Here is a 16,711-nt window from a genome sequence, read left to right on the forward strand (position 1 = left end):
CCCTAAACCCTAAACCCTAAACCCTAAACCCTAAACCCTAAACCCTAAACCCTAAACCCTAAACCCTAAACCCTAAACCCTAAACCCTAAACCCTAAACCCTAAACCCTAAACCCTAAACCCTAAACCCTAAACCCTAAACCCTAAACCCTAAACCCTAAACCCTAAACCCTAAACCCTAAAAATCGAACCCTAGTCCTCCAAACCCTAGTTTACCCCGCCCTAACTCCAGTAGTCCTCCACCCAAAGCCAGTATCACACATTTCCAAAAAACCCAAACCGCGGCCTACGCCCGCGACGACGTAAAGGTCCGGGTCGCCGCCGGCACCCAGAGTTCCGCGAAACGCGCGCGTACACAGATGCAAATGCGTGTTTCATGCGTGTACGCAAAATTCCAGCGTCGTCGACCGCCAGTGTAGTGGTTTCGGTGACCCCTTTACTCGCGCAACTTTCAGGGCGGCAAAAGCGTCATGTTCCAGAGACACTGCTAACCCTAGTTTCTAACCCTAGTTTCTAACCCTAGTTTCAGGGAGGCGCGTGCGGGCGACGCGCGCTGGGAGACGACGCGGGACGACGACTGCGACGTGGGTCAATCGTTTTGAATTCCTGTTTTTTCTATTTTTAGCCCGCGATCGTTCATTCGCGATCCCCGTGTGGTTCGCGCATGTGCATCTACACGCGCTCGCTCGCGAATGTCACATCGCGCAAACGAGAAAACGCCTAAAAAACGCTCGAGAAACGGCACTGTTCGGCGCGCGCGTCCCGGCGCGACGGGGCGTCGCGCGTGTCGTTTCGAGCACATATACTCTCGCGCGTGCGCCTTACACGTTTTCGCGTGCGTCGCTCGTGCGCGCGCGCTCACACGCGCGCGAAGCGGCGACATTTCGCGCGGTTCCGAGGTGCGTTTCCGCCCGAGGGTGTCTCGGCGTCGCGACTGCGAGTCGCGAGGCGCCAGTGAGCACCGCGACGAGCTCGTGGTGAGCGTTCGACCTCGCAGGTCCGCGCGTGCGTTCGCGTGTACGCGTTCCGCGGCGCTCGCGGGCGGCGCCGGCGCGCGGCGCGCATGCACTCGCGACTGATTTCCCGAGGCGCGCGCGTTTCGCGAAGTCGAGGTTCTCGTGCCGACCTCACTGCACGGCGCGCGCTCCATTACGCAGGCGTAACCTGTGCGACGACACGCGCGATGAACTCAGCCGGACGCGGCATCCATCCACGCTCACGTGCGCCACCTCGTCGCAGTTTCACTCCGCGGCGCGGACGACGCGGGCGCCTCGGAGACGCCGCGCGTGTTCGACGCGTTGGATTGGATCCAACGCGCGGTGACGGGCCGGAAACGCGCGCGCGACGATGCGGATGCGAAAGATCTGGGAAGCGACAGAGACCAGCGACGGCGGCTGCACGACGCGGACGGCGCGGATGTTGGGCGATTCGTCGCGCAGATTCCGGTAGTAGGTCACAGCGACGCGCGACCTCACAGCGACGCCCGTTGGCGTCCCCGTTCCCACGATCCAGCTCGCTCGGCGATTTTTCATTCACTTGGTGTCCGCACCGACGGTGTTCCAAGGAATGGACACGTTCGCGAATACGTTTTTGGTGCACTCCGCGCGGCGGCGGCGGAGTTGACGTTCGACGCCGAGCGCGGTGGCCCAAAACGCGTCGCCGACGAGCGGTCGGCGACGGTAGAGAAACAACGGCAACACCATCTGTAGTCGCATGTGCATCGCGTCCCAATCCGAATTCGCACGCTCCAACGCGTCTGGTATCGTTTGAAAGTCCCTCTCGGGTATCATCACCGAAAACGCCGACCAATCGACGAGCCAACTGAGCGGTAATTCATAGTCGTCGGCGAGAATCACCGGCACGCATCCAAAGAGCATGGACTCGATCAATCGCGGACTGTGCACGCGCGTCCCGCGCATGTACAGGCAGAATCTCGAGTTTTTCATCTTCGCGGTGTATTCTTTCGACGTGGAACAACTCGGACCCAAGTCATACATCTGGCCGCGCGTATTTTTGAGCAAGAAGTCCGCGATCTCGCGACGATTCGGAAACGAATTGATCGCCCCTCGAAACATTAATAGAGTCTCTCTCTCGGCGTTGGCGAACGCTCTCCGTCTCGCCGCGTGCAGCGGTATCACAAAACTCAAACTATTGATGGCGCTGACGTCCTTATCGGGATGAAACGGTGCTTGCGAAGTGTGCGGACGCGAGGGTGAGATTGTCTCGGACGACGCGACGACAAACGTCGTCGATAAGATGACATCCTTGTGTCGCAACAGAGACATCGTGCTCGAACCGTGAGTAATGACGGAAAAGCGACTGCAACTTTCACCGCTCCTCACCCACGCGTTCGGATCTTCGGCCGACGCGTAGTCTATCGCGTGTTTCACACCTCGAGCCATCGCGCTTCGACCTTTTTCCGAAAAATGTCTCAACTTGTCCATGACGCGATCAAAGTACGGATTTAAAGGCAACAAGTAGGCGTCGTTGACGTCATCGACGCTCGAAGCGCACGATGAAAACGGACCGTTTTGGAAGTTTCGATTCAGAAAGTCCTCCACGTCGAACGCACGATTCCAGTTCATCGCCACTCGTCGAATGAGAGCGTTGCGCACTCGCGTCCGCGTCGGTTGCCTGAACGATTTCACGCAGAGTCGTCGTGGTAAACTTTCCATGGATGCACACAGCCCGGTGAAACCATCGTATCCCGAAGAGCGTCGTAAAGGAAAATCTTTACCATCACCGACGCCACCGTCCGAGCACATCGCGCGAAACGTTGGAAATCCGTACTCATCGAATCGCGTCGCCGCGTCTCGACGATATCCGCCGCCGCCGCGACGACCCACGAGATGCCTCATCAAAGACCACGCGTCGAGCAGCTGCCCCTCACTCGCCGACCGGAACTCCCGCACGTGCACACTTCGCACGCCCACCGACATCATCGCGAGGGACGTGATCGCGGAAAATAGAAACAACGCCATCAACACGACGCGCAGTGACCGCATGGTGACGCTCACGCGCGCGCCCAGCCGCTCGAACGCGCGCACCACACCCGGGCTCATCGCGCGGTGACCGCGGCATCACCAGGGGTGCGGTGACCCACCGCACCCGCCGTCGAGCGACCCGGCGACGCGCGCGTCACCGCGACCCACGGCGCACGTCCAAGTGGCGGGCGTCTCCCACGATGTGCGGTGCGTGCGTGACGCGCGCCTCAAAGTGTCGTCACTCCTTTTGTTTGCCACGCGCCGATTGGATCTCCTATCAACTTTACAACTCATTTCTTTCTACACGAAAGCGACCTTCGCGCCGATTTGAGTTGTTGATTCAGCGACGTCTGCACGTCGAAGGCGCCGAATATATCAAGATGGTATCTACCCGATTTTTCGAGCGACTCCACTTCGGCTCGACCGAGTATGTCATCGAGCGCGCCACGCACGGACGTCTCGATTCGCACGTCCCCGCATACGTACACGTGTCCGCCTCCTTTAATCAAATCGCGAATCCCGTCGCCGTTCTCGCGCATCACGGCGTCGACGTACATTTTCGGCAAGTCTGGCTCGCGAGAATACCCGACGAGGTACGCTGTCAACGCGCCATTTTCGGCGGCGATTTCCATCTCGTCGCGATACAACTGATTTCCTCGCGTTCGACATCCCACAATAAGCCATGCGTCGCTCCTTTGTTCAGGCGCCATGCACGCGCGATGATCGACGAACCCCTTAAAGGGCGCTATCCCAGTCCCGCCAGCGATCATCAGAATCGGCACCTTCGGAGACCGCGGCAATCGAAACGCCGGCGCCGGGAGCATCTCGACCATGACGTTTGTGCGCAAGGGCAACGTCGCCAAGAAATCAGAACAGAAGCCGAGATGCATGTGCGAATTCACGCCGTCGCCATTCCTGTACGTCACACGTCCGACGGTTAAAGAAAACACGTTATTTCCGACGGCGCGCGGCGAGCTCGAGACGGAGTAATAACGCGCGCGAAGTTTTGGTATCTTGAGAAGAATGTCTCGCAGCATTTCGATGCCCACCGCCTTGTCACGGCGATGCGTCGCGCTCAACGTCGGAAATTGATCGAAGAGTGTAGATATCCGCGCGCCAGTCTGCGAAATCCACTCTCGCCGCGCGTCTTCATCGAGTGCCAAGTTTTCCATTTGTGCTTTGCACGTTTCGTCGTCGACGTAATGCGCGAGGGCTTGCAGCAACTCCGCCGATGGCTCTTTGTTGATATCCAGCACCGTAGTGAAAAGATAACCGGCACCGACTGGGTTCGGAATGCTCGAGTCGAGTGAATTCTCAAAGATTTCTGATTCGTCCAGAGGAACTAGTTCGATTTGATCGTCAAAGTCGATGCCAAAGTGCGCGACGAAATAGCGCGCGCGCGCTTCGCTCGTTCGAGGGTACACTGAAACATGATCGCCGGGTTTGTAAAACTCGGTGTCTCGATGCCCGCGCGGTAAGGTGAGTGTCACGGCGACAGTGTTCAATCTACTACCGTCGCCGAGCACGACTCGATCGGTTAACGTCGCCGGCACGCCTGCTCGATGGTCAGCCGTGTGGTCTCGTCCGTGCACGTCACGGCGACGCACGTTCAAGACAAACGACGGTTGAAGCCGCGCCCCGCTTACAAGCTGATTGGTCAAAAGATCGCGCAGCGACGCGGTAATGCGCTCGTGTTTGTGGAACCAATTGAACAGACTCTTCGTGAACTCGTGCACGCTGGCGTCTTCACCCTCGAGCTGATCGGCGCAAACCATAGGAAACATCTCTTTCGCGTCGGCTTCGCGGAGTGCCATCGCGAACTGCTTGCCACCGCCGCAAAACTTTGGATAGGCGCGCGAGCCGAACGCGCACAACGCGAAATTTTTGTCTTTCAACGCCTCGCGCGCTCCGTCACTACGGCACCACTCGATGAACCTTTCCGACCCCGTCGGAACTGCCCCCGACCCCGTGGTCGACGCGAGCACGATTACGAATTCAACGCGCTCGAGCGCTTTCAAAAGGTCGTCACTTCGCAGGTCAGGATTCGCGACGTTGATTGGCCGAATCATCGGAAATCTTTGCCTCAAGAACAACCACAGCCATGACGCGCGTGCTTGCGTGCGGCCTCCGTCCGAAGCGTACAGAATAAGCGCTCCCTTTACTCGCACCATGCGCTTGCGCCACTTCGCCGCCGCGACGGCGACGTGCATCGCCGCTTGAGACAGCCCAGAAGCGGTGAAGAAGTTGGCGCGCCGCGCGCGAATCACGAGTTGATTCAGACTCATACCGCCGACGAGCGCCGGTTTCAGCGTATACTCCGTCATCTTGTTCAAGCCGAGATAAATCGAAGACGTCGAAGCCGCGGTGGGGGGTACGATCCACTTCCAATTTCCAGGCGCATAGCCGCGATCTTTCATCTCATCCGCGTACCACTGCGCAAAGGATTCGGCGCACGTGTGATGGTCAGCGATGCTCACACGCGCGCGCTTGAAAGAATACAGAACGGCGTAATTTATCGCAGCGAGCGCGTGATCTTTCCATAAAGTTTCGTTCGTAGACGTGTCGATGCCCATCGCTTTGGCAATTCGTGGCGCGAAATTATATCGCGACTCGTCGCAAAAGTTGCGCGTCGCTATCTCAGTCACCATGTACCAACCGTTGAAGGGCGCGGCCGTGTAATGCAAACCACCGAGATCGAGCGTGATGTTCGACACGGCTGGGATGCCATACCAGCGCAATCCGAGCTGCGAGATGCCAGGAATCGTAGGGTGGTGAATCGGTACCTCGAGCAAGCACTCGTCGGGAAGTTCGTAAATGCTCGGCGGCGTCGAAGGACTGATTTGCACCACAATCGGAAGCGGATCGAACGGAGTCTCCGCACCGCCTTTCGGTACCCAATCGAAATACTTCTTCACGGAGTCGGTGAAGTGCAACTCTGCGGGGTCGCCGATTGTGGTTTCGTTCGGTCCTCGATGGCCCGCGTATCGAATGAGTTGCGAATTCCAAACGCGCGGTCCGTCTTCGGTGTTCGGCGTCTGCGGTTTAAACACCGTCATGAGCACCGGAATGTGATCACCGCCTATTCCACGCCTTAAGTGTTCCTTAATAGCCTCAAACATCTCGTCGTTCGTCTCGGCGTCTCGAGCGTCGATGACGTCGAGCGTCGCCCAGAATTTTCTATTAATGCACTTCGGCGCGTTGCGCCACGCGATTCGCGCGCCCCAACGAATCTCGTCCAGCGTGTGCGCATACGTCCCCGTGGTGTCGATGGAGTCGAGTATGTGTTTTACTCGTGCATCCGTAATCTTTTCATCAATCCCTCGTTCGTGACCGTACAACCGCGCGTACTCTTCGGCTTCTCTTCTCAGTTTGTTTCCCGCGCTCTCGCGCTTCGTCTTCGCCGCTTCCAACGGCTCGCACCCGCGCGGGCACACCGCGGGACGCTTTCCGTGCACGTATCCCGGGTACGGATCCACGGACACCTGCGTTCGAGCGTCAATCATCGCCAAATCGTCGTCAATCGCCGCGCTAACGGTTTCAACTCTGTTCTTCGTCGCGTCGCGTCGACGCACCGTGCCGTGCCCGAACGGACATCGTTGCACGGGTAATCGCGCATCGTCCGTCGCGCCGTCGTCGTCGTCGCCGTCGTCGTCGCCGCGTCGACCCCGCTTCGCGCGCGACGCCATCGCGACCGAGTGTGGGGCGGCAACGACCCGACGACCGACTCGGCGCGCGGTCGGGCGTTTCGGTCCCGTCACTGCGCGTCGCGCGGACGCGTCGCGCGTCGCGTCGCGTCACCGCCGCGCGAGCGAATCGAGCGTCGGCGTCGCGGGGCGGGAGACGAAAGTCGCGACGAACGGTGGACCGCGTCCGCGACGGCGCGCGCGCGAACGGCGACGTCGCGCGCGATGACGTCTTCGAAGGCGATGGCGGTGATGATGTGCGTCGCGATGCGTGTTTTTGACGCGCGCGGGGCGCTGGCGCAGACACCGACGTACGAGACGATCGCGACGAACGGCACGTTCACGTCGACCCGAACGCTGGCGCACGATGAGTACGCGTACTTTCAGTTTGCCATACCGGACGCCTCGAGCGACGCGGACGTCGCGTTGGAAGTCATCGACGGCGACGCCGATTTATACGTCAAACGACCGTGCACGTCGTCGACGTGCACGGCACCGAGTGAAAACTGGTGGAATTGGCGAAGTGTGCACAGCGCGGGCAGGGATGAAGTCTTCATACACGCAGAGGTATTGTCGTCGAACCAAATATCCGTCGGCGCGGACAAGTTTTTCCTAGTCGCCGTCCACGGATGGACGATGCACGGGGCAACGTTCAAGTTGTCGGTCGAAATCGTGCCCGAGAATAGATTGTTGAATCCCGCGCAGACAGCCGCGCTCGAGGGCATTTTTACGAAATGCTGCTCGTCGACGACGTCGTGCCCGGTTTGGAAAACTGCCAGAAGATACGGTTACGATCCCTGCCACTGGGGCTTGGCTGGATGCACGAAGGCGAACGAGACGAAATGGTTGAATCTGCAGGGGCTGTACTTGGATTGCGAGCTCGGTTCATCCGACGTCAGCGCATTCGGGTCGTCGTTGCGTAGGCTGTATGTCGGACAAAACACGGCGCTGAAACTCGCCGACGAAGACGCGACGATTGGATTGTTGAAGGTGCTTCCGAATTTGGTAGAAATAGACGTCACCGGAATCGATCTACAGGGGCGAACCGTGGATGGACTGTGTCACGCATCGGTGAGCGCGAACTTGACGCGTATCGGTTTGAACACGGCGAACGTGTCGGGTGCGTTGTCACAGTGCGTGGTGGATAAACCTCAGTTGATGGATCTCGCGATGCAGTACAATTACTTGACCGGAACGCTGCCATCACTACCATCGTCGTCCAACTTACGAACGTTGTATCTCCACGAGCAAAGGTCGGCAGACAGCATCAGCGGCGTTCTACCGCCGTCGTACGTCAGCTCGACGACGCTCGAGCACTTGTGGCTGACCAATCTGAAACTCTCGGGCGCGTTGCCCGACGTGTTTTCGCCGACAGGCGTGTGGCGAGAGATATACTTGAACAAAAATGCATTTAACGGTACGATTCCAGCGTCTCTGGGCTCGCAGCGATATCTGCCGGTGCTCGACTTGTCCTTCAACGCGTTCTCAGGAGCGGTTCCCGGCGGTATTTACGATCACCCGAACCGCACGCACGTTGGCATCAAGTCGAACAAATTGACGCAAGTGAGCGTGTCCTCAATCCACAGCCCGCCGGGCGCGTCGCTGATACGTCTCGATGCGTCCAAAAACGTAGTCAACGAGACGGGCGTGTCGACGATATTCACTCGAATGCCGAAGCTGCAGTATCTCTACTTGAACGACAATGAACTTCACGGCGTCATCTTGGACGACTCGACGACGCCGGTTTGGGCGCTTCGGCAATTAGACGTGAGTACAAACTATCTCGAAGGCGAAATTCCTGGCGCCTCGTATTGGGGTAAAATCTTCACGTCGAGCGCGCCCGCGGGACGAAAGTTTGACATATCGCAAAACCTGTACACCAGAGCCCCATCCTGGTTCGGCGCTTACACCGGCGATTCTGGTCTGACGATCACACTGGGCAGCGGGTTGTACGATCCATCCTCCGATCCCGACGCCGCGCTCGCGTCTGCGAATGCAAAGCCTACGGTGTCGAAATTCATGCTAGCGCTGTTGCTCATAACGCTCTTCGCCATGAGTGGACTGGGCCTGTACTTGGGCATTTATATCTTGGTGCAACGGCGAAATCGGGCGCACGCGAATCGCTTTAGGCAGTTTCATGACTTTGACCAAGGTCAAGGCGTCGAGATGGCGTAACGACGCGATCGAACATGTCCGCGCCGTGAATTCCTTCATTCCTTCATTCCTTCATTCCTTCATTTCTTCATTTGTAACACATACTAGAGCTGCTGTTAAAATCTATGCGCGAGTTTCGCCGTTTGTTTCGCGACGAGCTCGGCCGCGGCGTCGTTGACGACGAAATCGTGCTTGACGCTGAGATCATCGACTGTGAACACGCCCACGTCTAACGCTGCGAGAGCATCACGCTGGTGAAACGGTGCCCAGTGATCGTCGTGTGCGTACACCGCGACAAAGCGCCCGTTATCCGCGCCTCGGCGAACGAGCGCGCACTCGCTCACCGGCGTCGTCAATTGCGCGAACTCGGTCCGCCCCATGAATACCATATTTATCAGACTTTGCCATCTCAGCCATGCGCTGGTGATGTCCGCGGCGGCGCTATCCATGGATTTTGTCACAGTATTCTTCAACAACGCCAATCGAACGCCCGGAGCGACGAATCGTAACGCGTCTAAAAATCGTCCAAGCGCGTGCACAACGACGGATAATCGAGTCACGAAACTCAGACTCGATTGCAGCGTGCTTTGCGTGTTGACGTGAAGAAACGGCATCAAGCCCACCACACCGCTCACCCTGTCAAATCCGAGCTCAGACATCGCGTGAAGCGCCAAGTGAGCTCCGATACTGTGACCGACGACGACGACGGGCTCTGGCCCTTCGTCGTCGCAACATCGGTCGATGTATTCGCATACGTGCGTCTTTTGCTCATCCAACGAGAACCACTCGCTACGTCCACGGCGTTCGGCCTCGGTGTGTCCCAAATAACCGACGACGTCGACCCTCACGGCGTCCAACTCGTCGCACAGCGTTTTCGCGAACGTCGCGTAAAACGCCGCGCAACCGGGATTACCTGGCACCACGAAGACGCGCGGGCCTTTCCCGTCAGCGCGTCGCGCGCGAATGATTTCGTACTCACACCCTGTGAGCGTGGACGACGACGTCGAAGCCGACGCGGACGACGCGGCGCGGTCGCGAACGATGTCGCGCGAGACTCTGGTGAAACTTTCCACAACCGTTAAAGACGGCGACGCCATCGTCGTCAGCGCGCGTCCACGACGTCGGGTCGGACGCGTGAACGACGATGACACCGATGGTGATCTCGTGTGCGACAGCGCGCGCGCGAGACGGCTCGAAACCATGCGTCGCGGTGTGCGGGGACGGGCGCGCCGTTAACCCTAGTCGCGCGCGCGAAATCGCGAGGTGGATTTTCATAGAACCCACCGGTGGGCTTTGCATCTACAATGTCTACGTCTACGCACGGTGAATGGCGCCGATTACGTTAGATTTTTATCCCCTTGGTCTGCTTGACGTCGCGGACGTACTCCGTGAGCAACTTTTTCGCCTCAAATCCCAACACGCGTTTCGCCAAGCACGTCGACGCGAGCGTGCCTTTCAAGTCAGCTTCTCGAGCGTCGACGAAACGATGCTTGGATGAAATCATCTTCGCCAAGTCGAGCACGGTAGTGCTCGTACCCGAACCTATGTTGAACGTTCTCCCGGTCGCGGCATCGTTCATCGCTGCGAGGATGAGGCCGCGCGCGGCGTCTTCGACAAAGATGAAATCCCGAAACTGCGTGCCGTCGCCTTCAATTTCGAGCGCCTCACCCGCGATCGCGGATGCGAAAAATCGACCGGTGACCACGGCTTGTTCGCCCTCCGCGGGTTCGTCTGGGCCATACACCATAAATAAGCGCGTGATGACCGCCTCGACGCCGTACATCGAATAGTACAGACGCGCCAAGTCCTCGCCTTGCGCCTTTGTCGTCGCGTACGGCGTCGTCGTCGTTCGTAGATGCGTCCTTTCCTCGTCGAAGGGTGTTGGTTGGTTGCCATAATACGTCGAAGATCCTGTGTACACGAACCGAACGCGTCGCTTCTTCGCCGCGAGGAGCTCGTCGTCTCTCTCGCGTGTCGCTCTGAGCACGTTCTCCGTGCCCTTGACGTTGGCCTCGACGCACGCGTAGACGATATCGTGCTTGGAAGCATCCAGCGTTGGTTTCACCTTACTCACGGCGGCGAGGTGAAAGACGTACGCCACGTTCGCCATCGCTGATTTCACATTCTTGTACTGTCGAATATCGCCCTCGACGAGCGCAAACTTCCCCTCCTTTTGCTTCTCCGCGGCGAACGCCAACCGCGCTCGAGATCCAGTGCTCAGATCGTCCAACACGCGTACGCGCAGACCGATCGCTAACAATTGCTTCACTAGTTCGCTCCCGATGAACCCCGCACCGCCGGTGACGAGCGCCCACTCGTCCTCGACGTAGCCGCCGCCCGCGCGCCTCTTCGCGTACGCGTCCGACGCCAATCCGCTCGCTCGAATGAACGTGTCCCGACACGGATCGTGTCGCTCTAACCCGACCGCCCGATTCCACGCCTCCTGCGTTAATCCACAATCCCTTCTCGGCGCGCTGCCATCCATGATGACCTTGTCGCCGCCCTCGTCTTCGAAGAACCCAGCCGCGAGCGACGCCCTGAGCTCTTCAATCTTCCCGCTCGTCGACGCCGTCGTGATGAGCGCGAGCAAAGTGACGACGCTCGCGACGAGAAACGCCTTCAACGCCCTAGACGTCGGTCCGCTGTAGTTGTGCGAGTGCGGTCTCGGGCGTTTATTCGGCGTCGTCGACATCCCGGAGTGCGACGCGCTCGCGGCGCCGCTCGCGGTCTCGACGTACGCGGTGCGATCGCCGGCCTCGCAATCGGTGTGCGAGACGCCGACGATGCGTTGGTTGAGCTCGCTCGTCATCGCGCGCGACGGCGACCGATCGCGACGACGACAAGTGCGGGGCGCGCGGCGGATGATGTGACTCCACGCCGACTGATTGATTTCAAGGCGCTATCTCGCCCACCGACGACCGGCGCGGCGATTATTTACTACGCGCTGCCCGACTTCCACGGCTTTAACACGGGAAGGAGCACGGATATTAATATGGTCATCAAGATGACGATCACGATGCACGTCCACTTGCGCGTGTTCTTCTGATACGCGCGCGCCTTTTTAAGCTCGACGTGCCCTTGCTGCACGTATTCCACGGATCTCGCCACGTGGCTTTCGACGTTGTCGATCATCTCTCCTTGCGCCTCGACGAGAACGGACATGTCTAAAAACACCTGGTTCAGCTCGAGTAGCTTACGTTCGAGCTCGAGAATGGCGTTGTGTCGCTCTTGAATCTCGTTTACGGTGTCTAAAATCTGTCCCCGACCTTGCTCGAGCAGGGCTGTTTGAAACATCGTCTCGCTCTCGCCGGTTTCGATCAACCGCTCGACGTCTTCCTCCTTCGCCTCCGTTCCAGTCACCGCGAAATATCGCCGCTCGACGATTTCCTTATATTCCTCTCGTAAGCGTTCGCGCAAGTTTTGAAACTCACCCATCTGTTCCTTCAACTTCGTCTTCATCGAGCTCGTCAGCGCCGCGCGCGTGCGATGCTCGCTCGACCCTTGGGCGATTTTCCCACTCTTTAACGCCTTTTCGTTATCCTCGTCCAGGTTCTCCAGCCTTAACTTTGTCTCTCGCGCAATCTTACTCACGCTTTCGATCGTCGCGTTCATGCGATCCTGCCTCTCGCGCGTTTCCTCCGCCGAAGTCGCGCGTTTCGACGCCTCGTGTTCGTCGTGCAGCGCGCGCAGCGCCGCGCGAATCTGCGTCATGTTCGATTTCACCGCTTGCACGTCGCCGAAGAAGGTCGACATGAGATCCTCGGACGTCGTCGACGTCGTCGCCACCGTCCCATCGCTCGCGGTCGTCGTCCCGCGCCCTCCCGCGTCTCGCGTCCCGAGCTCGACGTCCGCGACGTCGTTCGAACCGTTCGACGCGTTCGCGCGCGCGCGCGCGTCGCCGTCGTACACGTTCGTCGCGCCCACGGCGGCGAGTAAATCATTCATGCCGAGACACCGGCCGTCGCGCGCGGCGGGTCCGTCGTCGTCGCGCGCGGCGCCGCGCGCGGCGGGGTCGTCGCCGTCGCGTCGCGTCGTCGCGTCGTCGGACCGGCGAACGTCGCGCGCGGCCGACCGATCGATCCGATCGATCCGATCGATCCGATCCGATCGATCCCACGCGCGCCCATCGATCGCGTCGATCGGTTTCCCCAGAATCACCCTCGCGCGTGGTTTTCGTTCGACCCGCGCGCGCGACGGTCGCCGATGTCGCGCGTTCCCGAAATCGCGCGATTCGATTGGCTCGCGCGTGACGAATGACGATTGCCGCGCGACGACGCCGCGCGCGACGATCGGACGCACACCGCGACGCGACCGAGCGAAGATGGCGCGCGCGCGAGGTCGCGCGACGCGATGGACGACGATCGCGCTCGCGTGCGTCGTGAGCGCGATGTGCGTGTTCGGAGGCGCGACGAACGGTGCGTGGACGGAAAGATGAGCGAACGATGCGCGAAAGAAAGATGTCGACGAAGCTCGACGAAGATTTCCGACCGCGCGCGCGATCGAGTCGCGACGCGCGGGCGGCGCGGCGCGAGCGAGCGCGAGATGCGTGAACGATGACTGACCGAGCGCACACGTCGACGACGCAGTGCGCGCGGAGGAAGACGCGACGACGGACGCCGGCGCGGCGAAAATCCCAGACTTCGCCCCGGGGGCGGAAAAGTTTGAGTTCCAGGCCGAGGTCTCGCGATTGATGGACATCATCATCAACTCGCTGTACTCGAACAAGGATATTTTCTTGCGCGAATTGATCTCGAACGGCTCGGATTCTTTGGACAAGATTCGATTCATGTCGCTCACCGACAAGGAGCAATTGGGAGGCGGCGAAAACGCCGATCTCGACATTCGCATCAAGGCTGACAAGGAGCGCAAGGTGCTCACGATTCGCGACCGAGGCATCGGGATGACGAAGGACGACTTGATGAACAACCTCGGTACGATCGCCAAGTCCGGAACGTCCGCGTTTTTGGACCAAATGGCGTCTGGCGGCGACATGTCTTTGATCGGACAGTTCGGCGTCGGTTTCTACTCCGTCTACCTCGTCGCCGACTTTGTCGAAGTGCGCTCGAAACACAACGACGACGACAAGCAATGGGTGTGGCAATCTAAGGCTGATGGCAACTTTGCCATCTCCGAGGACGAAGGCGAACCGCTCGGCCGCGGGGTGGAGATCAACATCTACCTCAAGGAAGAAGCGCAAGAGTACCTCGAAGAGACCAAGCTTCAAGCTCTCGTCGAGCGTTACTCCGAGTTCATCAACTTCCCCATCTACCTGTACAACTCCAAGGAAGTCTCTGAAGAAGTACCCGTCGAAGCCGGCGACGAGGATGAAGAAGCTGACGTCTCCGGTGACGACGCCGAAGACGACGAGGAAGGCGACGATGAGGAAGGCGACGAAGACGAAGAGGACGACGAACCGAAGACGAAGACCGTGACCAAGACCGTTTGGGATTGGGAACGCCTGAACGACGTCAAGGCGATCTGGCTCCGAAGCACGAACGAAGTTGAAGAGGAAGAGTACACCAAGTTCTACCAAGCTCTCGCCAAGAACTCTGAAGAGCCGCTCGCGTATTCGCACTTCAAGGCGGAGGGCGACGTCGAATTCAAGGCCATTCTCTACATCCCCGAACGACCGTCGCCGGACTACTACGACAACTACTACAGCCGCGCGAGCGCGCTCAAGTTGTACGTCCGCCGTGTCTTCATCTCTGACGAGTTCGACGAGTTGTTGCCCAAGTATTTGAGCTTCATTAAGGGCATCGTCGACTCGGACACGCTCCCCTTGAACGTGTCTCGCGAAACTCTCCAGCAACACACGAGCTTGAAGACGATCAAGAAGAAGCTCGTTCGCAAGGCGCTCGACATGATTCGCAAGCTCGCGGAAGAAGGCGGCGATGCGGAAGATGACGATGCCAAGCCCGAAGGCGAAGATGACGCGGCGACGAAGGACGAGCCGAAGTATGAAAAGTTCTGGAAGTCGTTCGGCAAGGCGATCAAGCTCGGGATCATCGAAGACGCGAGCAACCGCGTGCGCCTCGCCAAGCTTCTTCGATTCCAAACCTCGAAGTCCGACGGCAAGCTCGTCTCTTTGGAGCAGTACGTCGAACGCATGAAGGAGGGCCAAAAGTCGATTTATTACATCACCGGAGAATCCATCGACGCGCTCAAAAACTCTCCGTTCCTCGAGAAGCTCATCTCCAAGGACTTCGAAGTCATCTACTTCACCGATCCCATCGATGAGTACACCATGCAAAACTTGACTGAATTCGATGATTTCAAGTTCTCCAACGCGAGCAAGGAAGACCTCAAGTTTGGCGACGCGGACGACGACGAAAAGGCTCGCTTTAAGAAGACGAAGGAGGCGTTCAAGTCTTTCACCACGTGGTGGAAGAGCAAGCTTCCGGACACCATGATTGAAGCGGTCAAGGTCTCCAACCGCCTCTCCACCACCCCGTGCGTCGTCGTGTCGTCCAAGTACGGCTGGTCCGCAAACATGGAACGCATCATGAAGGCGCAAGCCATGGGCGACGAATCCCGTCACGAGTACATGCGCGGCAAGAAGACGCTCGAAGTGAACCCGAGACACCCGATGATCGCGGCGCTCAAGGAACGCGCGGCTACGGATCCGGACTCCGAAGAAACGGAAACGTTGGCCAAGCTCATGTTCGAAACCGCGATGTTGGAATCTGGTTTCTCGTTCGACAAGCCTCAAGAGTACACCTCTCGCGTTTTCGACTTGTTGAAGTCGAACATGGGCATCGAAAAGGATGCCGAACTCGTCGACGAGACCCAGTTCCACTTGCCGGAAGAAGAAGACGAGGAAGATAAAAAGGAAGAAACCAAGGAAGAAACCAAGGAAGCTCCGAAAGACGAGCTCTAAACGATTTTAATATGAGATGACACGCGAATTTTGTGTTAAAAGCGAGAACAAAACAAACTCATCGGAAGGCATCGTAAGCTTTTCACCGACGACCGCTTAGCGAGCCTGGAAGCGTGACGAAGCTGCGTCGACCCGGTCCCGCTCGTGTAGTCATCTGAAGTCCCGCAAATGCTGGGCCGCGAACTGGCAGCATGCGTCGGCTCGATTTCGGTTCGCGCGCGGGAGCGGGAGAAGGCGCGGGCGCCGGGGAAAGGTCTTCGTCGAGTCCCTCGTCGTCGAGACGGATCAGTTCGAAATGGATTTCCACGTCTCCTGCGCGCGCATCGCCGACGCTTTCCGCATGTTCCTCGTAGCGTTCGAGTGATTCCGTCCCCGACATGAGCACGCCACCGTTGTCTTCCACCGTTTCGTGCAACGCGACGAAGTCGCAAAAGTATCCGGTGCGATCTCGATCGACGTCGGACGCACCACACCTTCCGAATTCTTTCCCTGGAAACGGAATCTCGTTCGAGCATTCATCAGGAAACATGAAACCGCAAATGTGCATCGTGTGCATCGTGCCCTGCTCGCCGTTCGGGACGTATAACACGAAAGACATCGACGCGAAATCGTTCTCCGCCGTCGGCCATTTGACGGCGAGAAAGCTCGCGCCTACCTCCACAGCGGCGGTATCCGCCGCATCGACGGCTTCGCGCTCGACGAAAGGTTGAATCGTGACATCAGCGGCAAGAACTGAGTCATCGATGAACATTTCAAGTTCATCCATCGCCCTGTGAACGTCTTCGGCTATTTTCTCGGGTAGCTCGCGGAAGTACTCGCTCGCGTTCACAGTAGAAGTCGCTGAAGGGTCATCCGCCGCGACGACGCGCGAACAGAGACACGCCGAGACGAAAACGAGGAAGGTTGTAAAGATTTGGTTTCTCATGTGCGCTTCCCTTGCGCGTGCGTCGGTTTGTGACGCGTGCGGTGGGCGCGCGTGCCCAGAGTCGACGAGAGTACACACGCCGCCGAGAT

The 16,711-nt window shown here is 58.7% G+C and overlaps 8 protein-coding genes across 8 annotated transcripts; 2 read left to right on the forward strand and 6 right to left on the reverse strand.

The window, feature by feature from the left end:
* Positions 1-1,531: 1,531 nt before the first annotated feature.
* OSTLU_18436 (predicted protein) lies at positions 1,532-3,004 on the reverse strand (the record flags this gene model as incomplete). Its single annotated transcript, XM_001421899.1, has 1 exon — positions 1,532-3,004. The coding sequence occupies one exon, from the start codon at positions 3,002-3,004 to the stop codon at positions 1,532-1,534; it is 1,473 nt and encodes a 490-aa protein (XP_001421936.1).
* A 269-nt stretch (positions 3,005-3,273) lies between these two features.
* Positions 3,274-6,486, reverse strand: OSTLU_37787 (predicted protein; the record flags this gene model as incomplete). Its single annotated transcript, XM_001421900.1, has 2 exons — positions 3,274-4,010; positions 4,044-6,486. 2 exons carry the CDS (start codon positions 6,484-6,486, stop codon positions 3,274-3,276), a joined length of 3,180 nt encoding a protein of 1,059 aa, XP_001421937.1.
* Positions 6,487-7,302: 816 nt separating this feature from the next.
* Positions 7,303-8,841, forward strand: OSTLU_18438 (predicted protein; the record flags this gene model as incomplete). The annotated part of the gene is made up of 1 exon (XM_001421771.1): positions 7,303-8,841. The coding sequence occupies one exon, from the start codon at positions 7,303-7,305 to the stop codon at positions 8,839-8,841; it is 1,539 nt and encodes a 512-aa protein (XP_001421808.1).
* Positions 8,842-8,936: 95 nt separating this feature from the next.
* OSTLU_93828 (predicted protein) lies at positions 8,937-10,022 on the reverse strand (the record flags this gene model as incomplete). Its single annotated transcript, XM_001421901.1, has 1 exon — positions 8,937-10,022. One exon carries the CDS (start codon positions 10,020-10,022, stop codon positions 8,937-8,939), a length of 1,086 nt encoding a protein of 361 aa, XP_001421938.1.
* Positions 10,023-10,192: 170 nt separating this feature from the next.
* OSTLU_5819 (predicted protein) lies at positions 10,193-11,128 on the reverse strand (the record flags this gene model as incomplete). The annotated part of the gene is made up of 1 exon (XM_001421902.1): positions 10,193-11,128. A coding segment is annotated over one exon (936 nt), but the record flags the coding sequence as incomplete, so codon positions are not given.
* A 606-nt stretch (positions 11,129-11,734) lies between these two features.
* On the reverse strand, positions 11,735-12,846 carry OSTLU_27950 (predicted protein). The gene has a single exon (XM_001421903.1). The coding sequence runs from the start codon at positions 12,571-12,573 to the stop codon at positions 11,758-11,760; it is 816 nt and encodes a 271-aa protein (XP_001421940.1). The 5' UTR covers positions 12,574-12,846; the 3' UTR covers positions 11,735-11,757.
* Positions 12,847-13,118: 272 nt separating this feature from the next.
* On the forward strand, positions 13,119-15,697 carry HSP90B (Heat Shock Protein 90, endoplasmic reticulum; the record flags this gene model as incomplete). Its single annotated transcript, XM_001421772.1, has 2 exons — positions 13,119-13,235; positions 13,407-15,697. Exons 1-2 carry the CDS (start codon positions 13,142-13,144, stop codon positions 15,695-15,697), a joined length of 2,385 nt encoding a protein of 794 aa, XP_001421809.1. The 5' UTR covers positions 13,119-13,141.
* Positions 15,698-15,779: 82 nt separating this feature from the next.
* Positions 15,780-16,463, reverse strand: OSTLU_27952 (predicted protein; the record flags this gene model as incomplete). Its single annotated transcript, XM_001421904.1, has 1 exon — positions 15,780-16,463. One exon carries the CDS (start codon positions 16,461-16,463, stop codon positions 15,780-15,782), a length of 684 nt encoding a protein of 227 aa, XP_001421941.1.
* Positions 16,464-16,711: the final 248 nt, after the last annotated feature.

This window comes from Ostreococcus lucimarinus, chromosome 16 (assembly GCF_000092065.1).
Source record: "Ostreococcus lucimarinus CCE9901 chromosome 16, complete sequence".
Lineage (NCBI taxonomy): Eukaryota > Viridiplantae > Chlorophyta > Mamiellophyceae > Mamiellales > Bathycoccaceae > Ostreococcus > Ostreococcus sp. 'lucimarinus'.

Excerpts from the sequence above, each read along its gene's own strand:
- OSTLU_27950 (XM_001421903.1), bottom strand. The coding sequence starts at position 12,573 with ATGTCGACCTTCTTCGGCGACGTGCAAGCGGTGAAATCGAACATGACG.